Raw genomic sequence first — 20523 nt, 5'->3', positions numbered from 1 at the left:
ATCCATTTAAGTCTTGAAACGACTTTTGACCGGTAGGCAACTCTCAATTTACCCATTGGGAGTCAGTGGCGTTGTTGTAGAAAGGCGCTTATTTAGATAATATTTTAGTAAAATGTAAAATCTGATTTTTTTCTCTTACATTACATTATTTACTTACTTACATTGTAACAAAATCATAATTATAACCCTGTTAATAATAAATAATGTTTTTATTAAAAATATATTCCGGTTTATTCTAAAATTATCTTCAGAATCTAAAATAACATACAAGAATTTTAAAATGATATTACATTATGAAACAATATTTTTTAATATACCGGGTCGTCTCAAAAGTGGCTCAACCCTATAACTTTTTATTTTTTCAGATAAAAAACAGATTTGTATGTTAGTAGGTATATGACATAAATTAGGATTTATTGACGTATTCAATTGTTTTGGTCTCTTCCTGTTTCACCGAAATGATTACATCTTTTGATTTTTAAAGGCACCCTCGGTATATTGCTACTTTATTCGATAAAAAATGACACTCTGAATAGAATGACATATCATATGCCACCTTTTGACATTGTCGCTTAAAAACATATCCTATTTTAAATTTCAATCCAGTTTTTTTCAATCCACTAAGTTTTAATCAAGGAGCTGGAGCTGTTTTAATCAAGGAGGTTTCGTGTCTTGTCTAGGCCGGTTAAAAGATGTACAAATCGTATTTTTAATCATACATATGTCCATTTTTTCAAATGGAACAAGGGTGACTCATTAGCATATTTGGAAAAAGCATTTTTTTATGAATATATTGATACCACACACTTGGTATTTCGAGTCAAATTGTCGTTATGAACCGCGTGTTACAATTACAATTAAACCATATGCGAGAATGTCAAAAGTTGACATGTGATATGTCATTCTATTCAGAGTGTCATTTTCTATCGAATAAAGTAGAAATATACCGAGGGTGCCGTTTAAAAATTAAAAGTTATAGTCATTTCCGGTGAAACAGGAAGTGACCAAAAACAATTGAATGCGTCAATCAATCAAAATTTATTTCATATACTAACATACTAAATCTTGTTTTTTTATTTGAAAATATAAAAAAATTATGGGGTATGAGCCACTTTTGAGACGCACCCGGTATAATAAAGACAGTACCGAGTTAAATAAATGTAGTTTTTATTTTATCCACTTCCTATCACCTTCCTTGCTTTAATGGAACAGATTTATGTTTTCTCTAATTTACATAATAAGACATCACTTAACCAGAAAAAAAATTACAACAATCATATTTTTTTTTCTTATCGCCGATTCTATTATATCCGCCGATTTGATTAATATTAGGGGTTGTAAATGTTTGACTAAAATTAATAATTTATTATTAATTTCAAAAATTACCTAATTTCAATTATAAAATTTCTTCTATAACGTGTATTTTATTATTTTTATCCTTTTTGGACTCTAAATTGTTTTTTCTAAACTTTTATTTAAAAAACCTGTCCTAAATCTTAATAAAATATAAAAATGTTTAAATACGATATATTTTTAATTTAATTATAGCTTCATTAAAATAAAAAAAATACCCGGCTATGATACGGAGAGTTCAGGTGTACTTGAGAAACGAAAGACAGTGTTGTGTTTCTCGGCAGAGTCGTCAGGGAACGGCCGTTACGACAGAGACAACCTATCTATCGCTCGTGTCGCACTCGTTATAACCTAAAACAATAACACAACAATAACAAGACAGTGTCTGACCGCATGTTCCAGCTATTTATGAATGAGATGCTCAGTCTATATTTTATTTTAAGTCTATGGTTTGAGCTCTATTGTGATGTCAAAATCAATAATTTATTTGAAGAAATTTCAGATTTTGGTTGAATTTTTTTTTGAAAAAATTTAGAAATACTTTAAATACAAACTATGTTTGTTTTTTAATTCTCCTTCTAGCAAAGAAATAATATACAGGGTGTTCGATTTAAAAAAAAAAACAAGAAAAATTATTTTATATTTTAGACAGTTTGGCATAGAATTTTGAACACCCTGTAAGGTTTAATATTATAATATTTATCGGAAAGTAAGTACAGACGAAATATAATAAATACCTAGTATAGTTGTGAGTTCAGGACATTTATTCTATTTTTAATATATTTTTTAAAAAAGGCTGAAATTTCTAAAATGTATTTATTGAGATATTAATAAATACATTTTAGAAATTGAAACTATCAAAACATATTAGGATTATATAAAGTGATTAGAAAGAAAGCCAAAAGTGCAATAATACACAAGTTAAAAAATATCATCCTGATCCAGTCACACTTTTTTGAGCCACCCTAAAGAAGTTAAATATTTTCCTGAAATACATCCTAACACATACTATAGGTTTACACTTATAACAAAATTCCTTTTTATTATAGGAGCAACAGATGCTCAACGCACTATTGCCGGGCCCTGTATGTAACCAAAATGAATCACTTGGAGTCAACAAATTACCAGATAATAACAAAATAATGTTTAATAGTAAAATTACCCTTATTAGCAAAATAATCTATATAAATTGTCGTAATATGTGTAGTATAGGATAAATATCTAAATAAGAATTAATATTATTCCTTGTTTTTTATGACATTCTATTCTTAAAATTTACAATGAAACATTTCTCATAAAAGTCAAACATTTATTTGATCTATTGGTATAGTTGGTTCATTTGAAAAAACATTAATTATATTTACAGTCTATAATATCACAAAAACATTTTTAAATAAATAATAAAGTTTAAAAAATATTTATTTATTTTCAATAATTTTCGGATTCTCCGAGGGTAAACCGCAGAGGGAAAAGTGTACACCGTAATTCCTTTTACTCAAATAATTCCTCAGAATTCCTCGTAATTCCTTCGGAATTCCTTGGAATTCCTGGTCTTCAAGGTCAAGGTCAATCATTCAAGGTCTTCCTTGGAATTCCTTGGTATGAACTCGTTAACTCTTTCAGTCTGAACCAGCGTTGCCACCTCGGTTTCGCAGTTCCGCTATGAATTTTCTGGTGATTTTTATAAATGTCTAATGTCTCTATAAGTACTAGATCTAACAATAAAAAGTACTATTACGAGATTTACGTTTTTTTAGTTAAATTTTAGTACCAATAGGGGATCATGAGGTAAAAATACTGGAAATATGTCGGCACTTACTTATTAAAATTAATTTTTCTCGGGATTTTTTGAAAATGAGAGGTACCTAGTTATACTCGTATCTATAGGAAAGGAAATTAATAAAACTTCAGTTGCACGTCATAATACGATCACCAGTAAATTCCATAAGATTACGCATGGTATCATTGATGAAGTGCACCTAAAGTTGTATTAATTTCCCTATAGTATATACCTAGGTATTATTCCGAGGAAATGAAAAAATCAACTTTACACTTTCTGGAGTACTGAATAAAAAAATCTTATGAGGGTTTCTTTAAAATGGCGAAATCAGGGAACGTTATAACTAGATCTCTCGGGGGTGGTTCGGCCGTACTATTGGAAAATATTTTAGATATATAATCGAGGGTACAATATTAAATTAAAAGAATATCTAACCTGTAGATATTTGATATTGGGAAATTTTGGAAGCGAAAACGAAAAACGGATAGTAAAAAATCACCTGCAAAACGTTTTTCTTTAAATTTAGTACTACCTATTATAGTATTCATGGTTTACTAATGTTCGTTAATTTTTTATAAAGTTGCTTGTAATTCCTCTTAATTCCTGTGGAATTCCTCTAAATTTCTAAGGAATTCCTTGGAATTCATTGGAATTCTTACGGAAATAATTGGAATTTTTAGTAATTCCTATGGAATTCCTTGGAATTCCTCGTAATTCCTTGGAATTCCTGTAGAATTCCTTCATAGTGTACACCATAATTCCTCTGCGGTTTACCCCTCGGGATTCTCTTTTCTGATGGATTCTTCAGGATCAATTTTTTGTTGAATATCCCAAGACTGTCTTAATCCAGATGCAAAAATCATAAAGAATAATGCTCCAAACAGGTACAAACCTGCTGTTATATAGAATATAATTCTCCATTGATGTACAGTCTAGAAAATACATTTGAAGTGTCAAACTTGAAAATATTATCTCTAAACTAATACCGTATGATCAAAATGTTTTATGATCGAGCGGTTTTCCATAAGAATTTATAATCATTAATCACCATCGATCAGTCATCCCCCACAACACGCTTGATCAGAAAACATTTTGATCACATTGTATATACCAGGCGTGTCTCAAAAGTGGCTCACCCCTATAACTTTTTTATTTTTTCTGATAAAAAAACGAGATTTGGTATGTTAGTTATATAAATATGTTATAATATATATATAAATATGTATGTTATGATATAAATTAGGATTGATTGACGGGCATTCAATTGCTTTTGATCACTTCCTGTTTCACCGGGAATGACTACAACTTTTTATTTTTAAATGGGACCCTCGGTATATTTTCCTTTATTCGATAGAAAATAACACTCTGAATAGAATGACATATCATATGTCAACTTTGAACATTTTCGCTTAAAAAATATATTATTTTAAATTTCAATCTAGAGTGGCTGAGTTAAAAACACTCATTTTTAATCTGGGAGCCTTGGAAAAATAGATTTGATCCTCTAATGTTTTCCGTGTCTTGTTCAGGCCCGTTAAAGGATGCCCAAATCGTATTTTTAATCATATCTCATTTTTCTCAAACGGAAAAAGGGTACCTCTTTAGCATATTTGGAAAAGGCATTTTTACGAATAATTTGGTACAACACACTTGGTATTTCGAGTCAAACTGTCGCGTCGTTATGAATCGCATGTTACAATCTGAAATAAACCTTATGGGAAAATTTCAAAAGTTGACATATGATATTATGTCATTCTATTCAGAGTGTAATTTTCTATCGAATAAAGTAAAAAAATACCGAAGGTGTCATTTAAAAATTAAAAGTTGTAGTCATTTCCGGTGAAATAGGAAGTGACCAAAAGCAATTGAGTATGTCAATCAATCCTAATTTATGTCATATACAGTACGTTTGTCCGTTCTGTAGCTACGGGGTATCCGTGAGAGGGGAAACGATATTCTCTCGATGTTTTTCGTAAAAAATTAGACGACGCGTCCCATCAAGAAAAATTCGACAAATTTGCAAGTGACCAATAAAATGAGTGGGCGGAGCGATTTGAGGTGACGTACTCGTCAAGTCGACGTATAAAATATATTGCTGTTTATTTAAATGTTTTTTGTCCGCATTCCTTTCATAGACACAGATCCAGCAGACGTACTGTACATACCAAATCTCGTTTTTTTTCTGATAGAATAAACAAGTTATAGGGGGTGAGCCACTTTTGAGGCAAACCCGGTATATTTATAGGTCATTAGTTTTATTTTTTAAACACACAATGTAAAAATAAAACAATAAAGTAATATTTTTTAATTATATGAATTGGCTTAAAAAAAGCAATTATTTTAAAAATATTTTGCATAGCAATTTATACAGGGTGGTCCGAACTGTATTCCGGAAACTTCGGCAGCATATTTTGCAGATAAAATAAGTAAAAAAGTTCGTATAAATGTATGTCCTAAAAGCTTAGTTTCAGAGATACAGGATGTAGAAATTTCATTTTTATTTCGATTTTTTCTAAATAATTTCTGAAGTAACGTCAATATTTGGGAGTTTTTTGACATGAGAAATTTGATTTTGATGCTTACTTCAGAAAGTGCAGAATATGCTGCCGAAGTCTCCGGAATACAGTTCGGGCCACCCTGTATATTTATATATATTAACAAACAAGTTTTATCTATCACTTTCAACAATATACAGATTTCAGAAATATTTTTATTTTCTAAACACAAATCAAAGCAAACAGATAATTTTAAACCAAAGCTATACATTTTATTTAATGTTACTAAAAGTAGACTTACTGGATTATCAGTAGAAACCACATATCCTGCGATAGTGGGACTTATGATACCAGGTATACTACCCCATGTATTTATTAATCCAATTAATATGCTTGCATTAACAGGGGCGATATCCAAAACATTTACACTAAAAATGTCTTATATTAGTAGGTATAGCTAAAGTATACTGTAAATCAACAAAAACTAAAAAGTTAGAGAAGGTACAGAAGTGGTTATAATATAGACAATAACAATTGAAAAAGTTAGACCATTTTTTCTCCGATTTCTCCGATTTGTTGAATTTGTCTCCGCTCGGAATAACAGAATAACTATTTAAATATCGAAAATCTTACCCTAGGAGATGCAAGACCTTGAAGTTGGTGGGGACGCTCCTAGTAAGGTGCTATAGGGGTAATCCCCTCTGGCACTTTGGCTAGGTCGAAGGAGCATGTTGCTGTCTTCTCCCTGGTTTTATTGTAGTGGCCAGGGAATTGCACCAAGATATATAACGATGCCGGATGGGAATACCATTTCCGGTGTACCAGGCATTACCTACTGTCTGCGGTTATGTCACAGGGGCAGAAGGTGTGGGATATCCTGGCTTAATCGCCCAACTCAAGAACCTTTCCAAAAACTTAAAGCCTACGATGGTGGGACCAGGTCAATGGGATGCGTGGCTAGATAGAGGACTAGCCTCTACTGGTCTCAAATTTCAGGACACCAGGGGGCACACTATTGTATTGCCCATTACCTGAGAGGCTCTGTAGAGTAGGATCGACTAATCCTTGCGGTGAAGCTGGAGTGGAATCCCTAACAACACTGAAAACATTAACAGTGCAAGTTTCACGGGACCAAACCCAAAGGGAACTATAGCAGAGGCAGCTGACACTTGCGCGAAATCAGCGTCCACAAGTGGCACACAAGCTGCTACCTCCTTTAGTAAAGGCCGAGAGCCTACTTCTAGACTCAACAGGCTACACAAGATACCCTTTCCTCTACCCGGCCAAAGAGTAGACCTCAGCGGAGCAGGGGACGGAGATACCTCCGACTGCGCCACGAAGGATTTGCTCCAGAGAAAGCAAAAGCGAAAACACTTCTCGAACAAGCGGAGAGTAAATAAACCAAGAAACAGCCTGGCTCATTTCTATCAAAGGTCAACGAGAACCACTCACCTCTGCTCCGGCAAGGAGAGAAAAATCCAGGATAGAAAGCCGTCCCCAACATTGGGAAGCAAGCAGGGACGTATCACTTGCTTTGTCACTCCAATGTAAGGACATCTAGTTGGCGAATCATCAACTCGAGGGAGTAGGGCCATGGTCAGGTCCTCACAATAGGAATTAACCCCAAATCCAAGGAGACAACAAACAAAGAGGGACGTATCCTCTATTATAGATCCGGGACAACACTGGTGTCAGGTCTAAGAAGAGACCAAGTTAAAGAGATGGAGAAAATGGAGCCAGATCCTCCAGCCTCCACCTCACGGTCACCTGCCGGAGACAAGTTCCTCGACTGTGAGAGACACGGAGGGTTAAACTCAAATCGTAGAAGGGTGTATACCCTGGTAGGAGGTAGATGTTCACTCCTCGGAGTATAAACAGCTGTTGTTAGATGATGGTGGGAAATACCCTGTCCCTCCTACAACAAGAACATCCATCCCTATGTATGATGAATTATAGACTGTATGCTGAGTTGTGACTCAAGAAAGAGGGACACAATAGATCTTTAGAATCGCGGTGACTAACCTCTTTTCCAATCATTCTACATTCTACAAATATCGAAAATAAGCACAGAAATATTAATTATACAGAAAATTTATTTTTAAGCACCTAAATTAAATTAGGAACTCTTATAGTTTAATTATAATAATTGACGTTCACTGCAAATGAGTAACATGCTAGACATTATAGAATAGAAATTCAAAGGAAAACAAGTGGAAATATAGCATATACAGCTCTAGAACTTTATTGAACTATACCCTGCTGGTCATTCAAACTATGTGGTCTGGATTTTAATGCGTGTGACATATCATAATATAAATGACCGGTTGACAGACAGAGAGACAAACTCAAAAGCGGCATACAGTGTGGCCGGTTTTTTACGTTTGTAGGAAAATGTATGTAGAAATATATAAACTATTTTAAAAACTTTTATGTATCCTACTGAAATGAAGATAATATATCGTCCCATTGCTGCCAAAAGTCACTAACTTACTTTTTATTACTTCCGAGAAAAACGCGTCTAAAGATGAATTGCATTGCATAAAAATGTTATAGTTAGTAACTATTCGGTATTAAAATACAACATAAATAGCCAGAAATCGTAGTTAATGACTTTTTCAATCGATTCTCCGCTTCAAAATACAGTTAGTGATTGAATTTTCAGGTTCGGAAAAATGTTAGTTAGTGACTTTTGGCACCAATAGGACGATATCTAAGTTAAATATAATCTATTACAGCTGTAGTAGAATGAGTAACTAATAGTGAAAAATACAGTTCCAACCTTAGATGCAACATTTTTCGTAAACGCCTACTTGTGCGGTTTGAAATTTTGATGCAAAATCCGGCAATACCGCATAGAAGAAATGTATCAACCCAACTTTTATCTCTTTTTAACACATTTGATTTTCCATTAAGCTGGAACTGGTAAGCTGGAACATTAAGCATTAACCGACATCACTGTTATACACGTTAAAATCCGATGCAGTTTCGATGACCAAATCGGTATAAAACCGACATGCAAAAAAATATATACAACAAATGAGAAGAACTGTCAAATCGATTGATGTCAATCATTCCAGATCAAAAAGCCTAACTTTATGGCAAAAGAACTTCACTTCACTGCTAAGTGGTACAAAGTTACAAAGTACAAAGTACAAAGCCGGGTCAGGCAGTTTACCATGAATTACAAAAAAATTATGGATATAATATTAATTAACTATAATTTGAATAAATGTTCTATTTACTTTATCTGTAACTTCTTTTAATAGTTTAGTTTTTCAATTCTATGTCAATAATACCTTATAATAATTATAGCAAAAGAACCAAGTCCCACCGCCAGTACTAAGCAAACAATTGTTCCAGTTGCTTCACCCCAAAATGCCGCTCCCATCATAAAGCATGTTTGCGACAAAAATCCTACAGCTATAAAAACTTTTCTTGCTCAGGTAATGCTTAAAAGTTTCCATTGCACTACCCTGTCTGCCAGCTGACCTGTACATTGCATCATAATGGCTATAAATATGTAGGGCAACGCAGAAAGGGTTCCTGATTTTGAAATGTCGAAATTAAACACGTCTGGAAAAAACTAATAGTTTGTCTTTGTGTTTTATATATAAATTCAAAATTTACCTTTGAAATACTTTGGCAGTAGCGTGAGCAAAGTATAAAATCCCCAAGCTTCACAAAATATTGCTACTTGTAATGCCCACACTGCTTTACATGTTAAAATACCTTTCCACGGTACTGAAAAGGACTCGGTAGGTTTGGAATCTCTTACTGATTCCTGAATATACTGTAATTCTGAATTCGATATCCACTTGTCAGATTCTGGAGACTCTTGTATTAATACAATCCAGAGTAGGTACCAAACTAATGCCAATCCACCTTAAAAGCAAAATAATCAAGTTCTGTTTGTAATATGACGTAATTGGTATAATGCAAAATATAATTGTGTCCAATAAACTTATTTTGATTCCAAAAATACGTAGTACTTCTATGTCCACGAAATTTTGGGACAGTATATATTAACAGTGCCAAACTACCTTGGCAAAGTAGATCTTAGATAAAGCAGTCATGTCACTTGTGAAAAAAAAACATTCTGCAAATAAGTTTAGGAAGAAAGAGTTCAAAGAACAAAATTTCCTTTTTGTTCTAATAGTCTAGTAAGTCTATTAGTTAGTCACCATACGTTCGATGATCTTTTTTATACACGGGCCATTCTTCTTATTCTTCTTTCTTCTTTCTCAGTCTGGTTCCATCTAGTGTTGGATACAGGCCTCTCCTAGGTTTTTCCATGCTTCGCGATCTCTAGCCAATCTTACCCATTCTCTTCCCGCCACTTTTTTGGTCGGCCCACACTTGTTTTGTTCTTCGAACTCCTTGGCTCCTAACCCCTAGGGGAACTCCTAACCCCTAGGTCTCCACAGAATGAGTTTTTGAGGCCATCGGTCTGAATCCTGCCTTGCCACATGTCCGATCCATTGCCACTTCAGACTTGCCACTCTTTTAACCACATTTCTCTATTAGTTTTGTTTTTTGACTTTTGTGGGTGTTCCGCATTTTTTCCCTCATGGTGATTCTTTTTTTTTCCTAACATGATTCTTTCCATGGCTCTTTGTGCAACTCGTAGTTGTTCTGCTGTTTTTCGGGTAATTGCAATAGTCTCTAAGCCGTACGTAAGCACAGGTAGGATGCAGCTGTCGTAAGCCTTTTTCTTTAGGTCGATGGGCACCTTTTTATCCTTGAAAATATCACTCATATTTCCAAATGCTACCCATGCCAAATGGATCCTGCGTTTGATCTCCGTATTTTGGTTCTCTTTACCCAATTCGATTTTATAACTTAAATATATATAATAGTCTACGTTTTCAATAACAACGTTGTCTACGGTAATATTATGGCTATTGTTGCTCATTATCTTGGTCTTCTTCAAGTTCATTTTAAGGCCAATTTACTCGGATTGATCATTTAGCTCTTTTAGCATGGTGTTCAGTTCTTGAATGTCGGTGCTCAGCAAGACCATCTCGTCTGCGAACCTAAGATGGCTAAGGTTTAACACGGGCCATTACTACTCTAAATTACATATGAATATGAAGTCAAAAACTAAAGAACATGTCACATGTACCAACCCAGAGACACGCTTAAAATAAAACATTAAAGCTGTGTTGAACCCGTTGAATAATAATGAATCCGTTGCATTTTGGAGGAATCCGAAATGATAATCAGCTGAGTCGCTGTGGTTTTTAACTTCATACTGAACTTCAAGAGTTCAAAGAGTAAAGATAGGTAATGTTTATTCCAATCAATATGTTGCCATCTCCGGGGTACCCAGGGCAGTCTATTAGGCCCTCTTTTGTTTTTAATTTTTGTTAATGATTTGCCTGAGAGTCTGTGGAGTCTTTGGAGCTGTTGTTTACGGATGATTTTAGATTATTTAAACCAATTAATAATATTGATGATACTAGGGCTCTCCAAAGTGATTTGATCTTAGCTCTGGACTGGTTTAAGGAGAACAAGATATTTGTTAATACTGGAAAGTGCTGTGTTGTTTCTTTTTCCCGGAAGATCAATACAGTCATTGAAGACTACTATATTGGAAGTTGTAAGGTTGGGAGTGGTTTTTCAGGACAAAATATTTTTAAATTTAACAATCATTACAACTACCTGATTAACAAGACATATAGGATTCTTGGTTTTGTTATGCGTAATAGTAAAGATTTCGATATACAATTAACTACAAGACTTTATACTTTATACCTCTCTTAAGCAAGACCGCATCTTGAATATGCGTCAAATATCTGGTCTCCCAATTGTTACACTCACAGTAACGAGATTGAGAAGGTTCAAAAAAGTTTCCTTCTCTTACAGATCAATATTGGAAACATTTCAGTTAACTTCGATGGCCTCTAGGAGAAGGACACAGACTGTCATCTTTATATAATATAACATTCTTAATAATTTAAAATATGCTGACTGTGGTCTGATTAAGAGCATCAAATTTAGGTTACCACAGATTAGGTTGAGAGTGAGTGAGTTTATTTTTTTTTATATTGATTGTGATAAGTGATAAAGCTCCTCGCCATTCACGTTTATGCTCACCATTTGTAACGATATGTTGTCTGGGAACACAATTGCCGATATGTTTAACATTAAGTTTGGCGAACTTAGACTCATCTTGTTGTTGCATCAGGAGACAAATCTGGTGTGATGGATTTCATTGTTTTTTTATTGCCACATTCTATAAATTAGATGTTATGTACTTTATTATTATATACTATTTATTATTATATATACTTTATATATTTATATATATATTATTTTTATGTACTTTTGCATGTTGATTTTACATGTTGATTTGTCTAGTTTTAAGTAATTGTGATTGTATTTGTTTTTTTAGGCCTTTGCATGTAGCTACCTCAGTAGGTGTTTATAAGGAGTAAAATAAAATAAAATAAATAAATAATATTGTTCGCCCATGATTATATTTTACCTTCGAATTTCGAATATAAACTCATGCGGTGAGGTTGAGTATATGAATAGAAAATTAAATTACAATGAGCTTTGGAAAAATTTAGAAATACATATGACATTGCCAGTAATAATACCACGGTATAATACCGTATATTTACTTAGATTTAATAAATAAAATGAAGTCTCTCTATACTTCCTTACCTGAAAAATAAAAGATGCTTCTCCATCCACTGCTGTCAGCTAGATATGCGTAAAACATCATGGCAAAAACGGCTCCAGCATAACTGCCTGAAGTTGATTGACTGGCATATCTGCTTCTTTCACTAGGTGGAATCCACTTGGCCCACAAATAGAATAAACTCGAATATGTCACGCCCTTAAAATATCTTTGAGTAGAGATGATTGAAAGCACCCAACACGTTTAGAGTTACCTCAAATATTCCCATTAAAGTTCTTCCAACCAGAAGAAGATATACGTTTATGGTAGCTAACAACGGGCTTAGCAAAGTGAAGAAAGCAGCTCCTGCAACTCCTCCTCCGAAGATCAGCTTTCCTCCAAACCTTCTGGAAAGATATCCACCAACAATTTGAGTCATTATATAACCATAGAAAAAGGAACTTAACAGGTAACCTTGAATTTTGTTGTCCCATGAAAATTCTGGACCCTGTTTAAATGAATATAATTTATATAACGTTAAAGTTTTGCATTTTTAACGTACTATATTTGCTTCAGTGCCATTTGGAAACGTAACATGTCTATCCTGGGTCATAGCCACGATACCTACACTTAAGTTAACTCGTAAAGAATAAATGTTTACATATCCGAAAAAGACTAAGATAGCCAAAATGTATCGTCTTTGTTTCCAAAATTTCCAATTCGAGGTGGGTGTTCTGAAAACCAAATCGAATGCAACGGTATATTAAAAAATTAAGGTCGTTTGAAATAAGTAAGTATTAAAATATTTAATACTTACGCGGTTCTATTATCAATTTGATTACACAGCTGATTGTCTCTCATGATTTCGTATAGGTATCTTAGTTACTATGTTGATCAAGTAAAATATAAAAGATGTTTTTAAAATATTACTTGCATCTCTCCGAATTAAATACTAATGACATACCTAATAAAAAATTTCATATATATAATATTTATATCTTAATTAAAGACTTATTGCACCGTTTAAATAAACATTGAAAATATTTCATTATGATTCTGTAATACAAAAATAAAAATTTCTACATAATGCTAAGGCAAGCTTAAAATTAATTATTAACAATTAACATAAAAAATGGATTGGCACTTGATATAAAATAAGTCAAATAAAGGACACGATGTTTTTATAGCAATAAACATATTTTGGCAAAATATTTTCATGTTAATTTTTAACAGCCAACATAAAAAATGGATTTATATCAAAATTATCTTCACGAGAAAGTGAGATTGTTTGAGAACTAGATTTAAATTGAATTTATGTTGAAAGGTATTGTGACTGTGAAAAAAATAAACTTGGAATTTTCATTTTGACTGGTATTATTATATACCTTTGATCTTATTTAAAGTGTTATATTTTTGTTATTTTTAGCAACATTTTCATGAATTTTTTAACAAGCTGTATATAAATTTATCAACTTTTATTCGTAAACTCAGTTTTTTATGAACTTTAGTATTTGGCATATTATACAGAGTTAATCGAGGGGCTGTTTTTTTACCTTAACTTTAAAACACCCAGTGCAATAATTTCGTGTGTAAATTTTCCTAAAATATACTTTTACGGTCAGAACCATGTCTCCAGAGCATTTTGTTTTTTGGATCATGTCAATACACGTCTTGGTTAATTTTTAAGAGCCAAAATGAACTTGCCACCAACAATTTGCAATTTTTTCAATTATTATTTATTTTTGAAGTTATTTTTCAATATGACAAGGCGGCTTTGGTGGTTATTGTGAACTCTATACTACGACACTACTATCACAGATTAGGTAAACTATATGTATACAGATAAAAATCTTATCCCTAATTCGTGGTACGAAAATTGTTTTTTATGACGATGTGCAAACGACTAAAATTTCCTGTGCGCAAAAATAAACTCGCGTAAAATAACAATAAACAGCGTAATAGAGAGATATTGCTAAACCGAATAGCGTGCATGGATGTTAATAAGGCCAGGTGTTATTTCCTTTACGTGAGGTGGTATTAATTTTCTTCATTCATAGTTATCGGATCGGAAAGAATTCTGTTCGCGTGGCGTCCGCTATTTAAACTTAACCTAACTTGAATTTAAAACTTTGAAATTGTTTTGTTTACTAGGTATTAAGTTGTTACTAGGTATTAAGTATATTGTTTTGTTTACTAGGGCTAAAGTGCTTATTTCCAGTGCTTCATTGTTCAACGTCTGCTAGTGGGTTTAGGGCAACAAGCAACAAATTCTCTTAGAAGGGCTAAGTCGTCATCTGCTGTAAACCTAAGCCTCTTTATAGGTTCTTTAATATTGGAAGAGGTGGAATCCATATTTTGGGCCATATTTATTTAATTAAAACTAATCCCAGCTACTTAAATATCAAATTACCTAATAAAACTAAAATAATAATTCAAAACAATTCAAACATAACCTAAAATAAAAGATCTCGCCGCTCGCCGGCCGGCCCCGGTTGTCAAATGTACCCGCATATTTAAGCAATTTTTAAACGTTATTTAGAAATAGCGCTTTGTGTAATTCATCCGCAAATTACGTCAGACGGTAACTTTCTTAGCGGGTGTTGCGTTAAAAATTGACTCGTGCATATCGTGACCATGATAAGGTACGCGTAAATACTGCATGACGCTATTCGGTTTTCCGATATCTCTCTAATAACTGTGCCGGTCAGGCGCTGTCAGGCGGTGTGCACAATTTTAGAGGCCATAAGTGGGCGTGCTATGTGCGCAAACTAGTAACCTAACTAGTGTCCGATTCCGAAAATTGGAACCATGAAAAACTATAAAGAAAAAACAAAGTTTATAATCTGTGCTACTATTAACTGCCCATCATGTTCGACGTTTGGGAAACGCTTGGAAGGAGAGAGTTCACGAAGCGGTACCAGCTTCATTAAATGAACTTCGCTTGGTCCTTAAAGAAGAATGGGAAAACATAACGCAATATGATATATGCAGCCTCAATGACAGTATGAACGGACGTATACAGGCAGTTATAGCAGCCAAGAGAGGCAATGCAAAGTATGCAGGTATTTTTTATACTTTTTTTTCTATTTGTGTACATGAGTATTACAGATGTTTTCTTTAATATCGTTAATTCTGTTATCGTTATTAATGTTTATTAAAACCAGGATTGTATCGTTAATTGCTAGTCTTTAAAGTTTTTTTTATTTAGTACAGAGTATACAGTGCAGTGTAATATGACGTTACGACAATAATAGTCATCAAATCCATCTCGTCATATTAAAAAATTACATAAAATAGTAATGATAATTGAAAAATTGCTAATTGATCAGTTCATTTCGCTCTTAAAAATTATTCAAAGCATGTATTGACATGAATCAAAAAACAAAAAGCTTAGGAGACATGGTTCTGACCGTAAAATTAAATTTTACGAAAATTTACGAACGAAATTATTGCATAGGGTGTTTTAAAGTTAAGGTAAAAAAATTCCCTCAATGAACCATGTACATATATATGCCAAATACTAAAGTTTATAAAAAACTTAGTTTACGAATTAAAGTTGATATAGTTATATACAGCTTGCTAAAAAATTAGTGAAACTAGGGCTAAAAATAACAAAAATATCACACTTTAAATTTGACCAAAAATTGGAAAATCGGCAAGCAAAAAAAGGCAAGAACATTTTTCAAAAATAAGCTTTTAAAGTAAATTGTGGCTGCCTTGATTGACTTGGCGGTGATTATCTTAAGTCATTTTGTCGACTTAACTCCCAGTTTATCATGAGTCATAAATCGACAATATTGATTTAAATATTTATGAAAATGACTTGAAAAATAAAAAAAATGTCAATGAAAAATATGAATTAATATTATTCATAGTTTTTTCATTTTTTTGTTCTTAAAATTTACAATAAAATCAAAGTCAAATATTTCTTTTAATGCATTATAGTTAATTCATCTGAAGATCGATCTTATTTACACTCAATAATATCACAAAGGCATTTTAAATATATAATAAAGTTTCAAATATATTCATCTATTTTCACTAATCACAGGTTTCTCTGTTCTGGTGGATTCCTTAGTATCAATTTTTGGCTGAATATCCCAAGACTGTCTTAATCCCGACGCAAAACCCATAAAGAATATTGCTCCAAATAGGTACAAACTTGCTGTTATAAAGAATATAACTCTCCATTGTTGTACAGTCTAAAAAATATATTTGAAATCTTAAATTTATCACTAAACTAATACTATTTACAGATTTGAGCATTATTTTCATTTGCTGAATAAAAATAATAAAGCAAAGCAACAAATATAAAATCAAAGTTAAATTATGTTAATGAAAGTAGACTTACAGGGTTATCAGTAGAAATAATATATCCTGCTATTATGGGACTTATGATACCAGGTACACTACCCCACGTGTTTACTAGTCCAATTAAAATGCTTCCATTAACTGGTGCGATATCCAAGACATTTACACTAAAAATTTCCTATGTTATTAAGTGTATAAAGCATAACAAATGCATACTGTAAATCTATTGAAATAAATCAGTGAACAAAATTGATAGGGGAGTGCTTTAAGCCTTTATGGGATACAAATCTCGGAATCCATTTACTGTGAACGAATTTTTATATAACTTTTTGCATTTTATTGTTAATAGGATATATTACCAAGTTTACCCATTTAAATTCGTTGCTTTCACTTTAGTATTTAAACGAACACACATATACAAATGCATACATACAAGATGGCTCCGCATTCCGGAAAAGCTCTGTATCAGGATTTCTATTTAAGATTTTCACTCCAAACCTTTTATAAAATATGTGTTTAATGGTAGTTCACATTTCAAAAATATTTTTATAGGTATACAGAATGAGTCAAATATATATCTATAATTGTTTATTTCAGTGAATAATTCAGGTTCCAAAAATACCTTAATACCATAGAGTATACTAAGTGGTTTTTAAATTATGACCACGTCCATGAGGACGTCAATCTAGACGTCCAGGAACCTTCGTATGAGGTATGAGAACTTCTAATCGAGACGGTCGACTTATTGGAAGTTTATCGCTAAGGAACCGCCGTTTGCCAGATTTCCAAACTGATAATGAATTGCACTTAAGGGACTATAAGAAGAAGATTAAATGAAAGAAATCTTATGTCAAGAAGACCTGCTTCGGGACCAGAACTTACTAGATGTATGGACTAGGCTCGAAAATTAAGGCATGGTCTTAATGTAAAAATTACGAAAAAATGTTGTCTTCTTCAAAGGCGAGTATTTCCAACAAAAATAAAGCTAATGAGATTAGCCAAAAAACAAACCATCGAGAAAGGATGTATCTAGATGAAAAAATGATTTTTAAATTTCTTGCTGGTTTAACATATTCCACAGGCTTTTTCAAACTTTCACCAAAATATCAACATTATGTTTTCCCTCGTATAATTAACAGATGGGGAGTTTCATTTTTAATTTAGAAAAAGATACTAGAAAGTCAAATAATTTAGATACACACTGCTTAAAAAATCATCAAAATCGGATCGTTAAAACAAAATATATTAACCTTTAAAATACATCAAAGTTTTAAGGGACCCATTTTTCGTGCCGGTGAATGTATTTCAAAAATTATACATTTTAGTCATATATTTTTCTAATGAAACAAACCTTTTTTTTTACTAGAATCCAAAAATCATTTAATATATAGGGTGTTCCATTACAAAAAACATAACTTTGATGTGTAACTTGGGGACACCCTGTAGAACTCTACTTAATTTTATAAAATGCTTTAAATTGTCTTACATAAGCTCACAAAATTTCTCTTCAATACAAATTTTTGTTCTCCATGCAAAAACCGCGTCGTATATGACGCGCCACTCTGTATAATTCGATTTCAATCAAAATTTCAATGATTAGAATATAAGCAGAATAGGTATAGCTTATGCATTAGATTTATTTATTTGAATAAATTTACTTCGAAAAAAAAGTAAAAAAATAAAAAAATTAAGAAGGAAATAATTAAGAATTTACTAAAATTACTAATATAAAAAATTAAAAGCAACGAAAAAAAAGGGTAAACATTTTAGTATTTTATCTGTAAAACACAATACAGAAGGTTTCATATTAATACATTCACAGTAAATGAATTCCGAGGTAAAACTGTCTCTGGGCACTACACTAATGAGTGTAATTAAAAATTAATGAACAGGGATTGTCTGGCAAGTTTACAGTTTATTGCCAAATCCTAAAATATTGTCAAATGCCAAAGTCAACCAATGCCAAAGTCAAATGTCAACTGGGTTATTTAATATTTGTTTTTCGGTAACTTTTTTTGCTTAGTTTATTTTTTTAGTACAATGTCAATAATACCTTATAATAACTATAGCAAAGGAACCCATTCCTACCGCAAGTACTAAACAAAGAACAGTTCCAGTTGCTTGTCCCCAAATGCCGCACCCATCATGAGACAGGTTTGCAACAAAAACCCCACAGCCATAAACGTTTTTCTTGCCCAGGTAACACTTAAAAGATTCCATTGCACAACCCTGTCTGCCAGCTGACCTGTAACTTGCATCATTATGGCTAAAAACAAGTAGGGCAACGCAGAAAGTATTCCTGATTTCGAAATGTCGAAGTTAAATACATCTGAAAAGCTAATAGTTATGTCTTTCTCGTTTCATACATAATTTCAAAAATCACCTTTGAAATACTTAGGAAGTAGGGTGAGTAGAGTATAGAATCCCCAAGATTCACAAAATACTGCCACCTGTAACGCCCACACTGCTTTGCATGTTAAAATATTTATCCACGGTACTGAAAAGGATTCGGTTGGTTTTGAATCTTTCAGTGATTGCTGAATATATTGCAATTCGGAATTTGATATCCACTTGTCAGATTCTGGCGATTCCTGTATTAATACAACCCAGAGTAGGAACCAAGTTAAAGCCAATCCACCTTAAAAGGAAAATACATAAGCTATATGGTATTATGATGTAAGTGGTAATGCAAAATAATAATGGTAATCATAATAATACTCAAGAGAGATTTGAGTATACAGGCACGCTTCTTAAAATTTCATGGATTACTCACCAACTGTTCTGGATCTCAAAATCTTTTATAGAGGGTATGCTCGATAAAGAGCATCAAAGTTGGAATTGGTATTACACAACCCTTGATATCATGATATTGATAATCCTTCAGAATGCGGAATTGATAAAACCTGAGAATGTGCCAGACTTTAAGTAAAAATACTCTCTAATGGTTCATTCAGAATCTCAAAATTAGTGGAATAAATTGGTGGTTTTAATTAGCGTAGAAGTTTGTTCCTCTAATATCAATGTAAGCATTTATAACGTCAAAATTAGTGGCAGTAATCTTCAACAAGTGGAAAAAGATAACAAACTTTTAACTTTTCCACTAATTATACTTCAAAATTTGCGAGGAATGTCATTTTGGTCTTTGACATATGGTCTTTGACTATCATTCGTCAAGATGTGTGTGGTTAGAAATCATAAGTTTATTGTTTTATAACCTAAATAAATATTATACTCTCTATGGATACAACTGACTATCGCAAGCTATTGCTAGGATATTCTATTAATACTAATTGTATTTTTTAGACATTGTGAATGATCGTAAATTAAAAAGTATAAAGTGTAATTGAAACCACTAATTTATTCCACTAATTGCAAAGTTCTGAATCAAGCTTAAGGACTCATAGTCCTCAATCACCTCTTGTCACCAGAAACGTTTTCTACAAAACTAGCACGATGAACCACCTGCCAAGCACACTTTAGCCAGTGGCATAACTAGAAATTTTAAACTCCTTCACAACTTTCGTCTATTTGGCCCCTTGCTTATACCTCAATATATAATCTTATACATATATATATATAAGCTAATACCTCAATATATTATCTCAATACTTCAATATATAATCTGTTAAAAATGACAAGTATGACTGTGATGCAGTGCCAACCATGGAACATATACCAATGTTACAAATTAACTAAAACAGATGCGAAAGAACACCGAATTCCGCGTTCAGGTTTCTGTGACCTTCAGAAAGAGTTCATAGACAATGCATCAATGTATAGTTTGGGTTATTATTTGTTTGGGTGAAAATAATCTGCACCAATATGTTATCGAGGCATATAATCTCACAGTAATTTAATAGATTACTCGTCATATTATATCAGTTCGTAGGAGATTAGGAAAAAAAAGATATTTATAGTATAAAAAATTAATTTATTTAACAAAACAATACGTAACTACC

The 20523-nt window shown here is 32.6% G+C and overlaps 2 protein-coding genes across 2 annotated transcripts in view; both read right to left on the bottom strand.

Annotated features, from left to right (window-relative positions):
* Window positions 1–19195, bottom strand: part of LOC115883316 (vesicular glutamate transporter 2.1-like) — a 38400-nt gene extending 19205 nt beyond the window's left edge. Inside the window, exons 1-9 of the mRNA XM_030901661.1 lie at window positions 18948–19195; window positions 18618–18893; window positions 12816–12987; window positions 12528–12761; window positions 12298–12472; window positions 9256–9510; window positions 9075–9201; window positions 5930–6056; window positions 3908–4065 (exon numbers count right to left, since the gene is read on the bottom strand). Of these exons, the coding sequence (XP_030757521.1) occupies window positions 3908–4065; window positions 5930–6056; window positions 9075–9201; window positions 9256–9510; window positions 12298–12472; window positions 12528–12761; window positions 12816–12987; window positions 18618–18784 (1415 nt within the window). The 5' untranslated portion in view covers window positions 18785–18893; window positions 18948–19195. The remainder of the gene's footprint in view (window positions 1–3907; window positions 4066–5929; window positions 6057–9074; window positions 9202–9255; window positions 9511–12297; window positions 12473–12527; window positions 12762–12815; window positions 12988–18617; window positions 18894–18947) is intronic.
* Window positions 18937–20523, bottom strand: part of LOC115883315 (sialin-like) — a 16826-nt gene continuing 15239 nt past the window's right edge. Inside the window, exon 2 of the mRNA XM_030901660.1 lies at window positions 18937–19202. Coding sequence (XP_030757520.1) covers window positions 18937–19202 — 266 coding nt within the window. The remainder of the gene's footprint in view (window positions 19203–20523) is intronic.

Source organism: Sitophilus oryzae, unplaced genomic scaffold (genome assembly GCF_002938485.1).
Source record: "Sitophilus oryzae breed Bouriz unplaced genomic scaffold, Soryzae_2.0 scaffold_1869_pilon_pilon, whole genome shotgun sequence".
In the NCBI taxonomy this organism is placed as follows: Eukaryota; Metazoa; Arthropoda; class Insecta; order Coleoptera; family Curculionidae; genus Sitophilus; species Sitophilus oryzae.
This window is presented reverse-complemented; position numbering and strand designations above follow the sequence as displayed.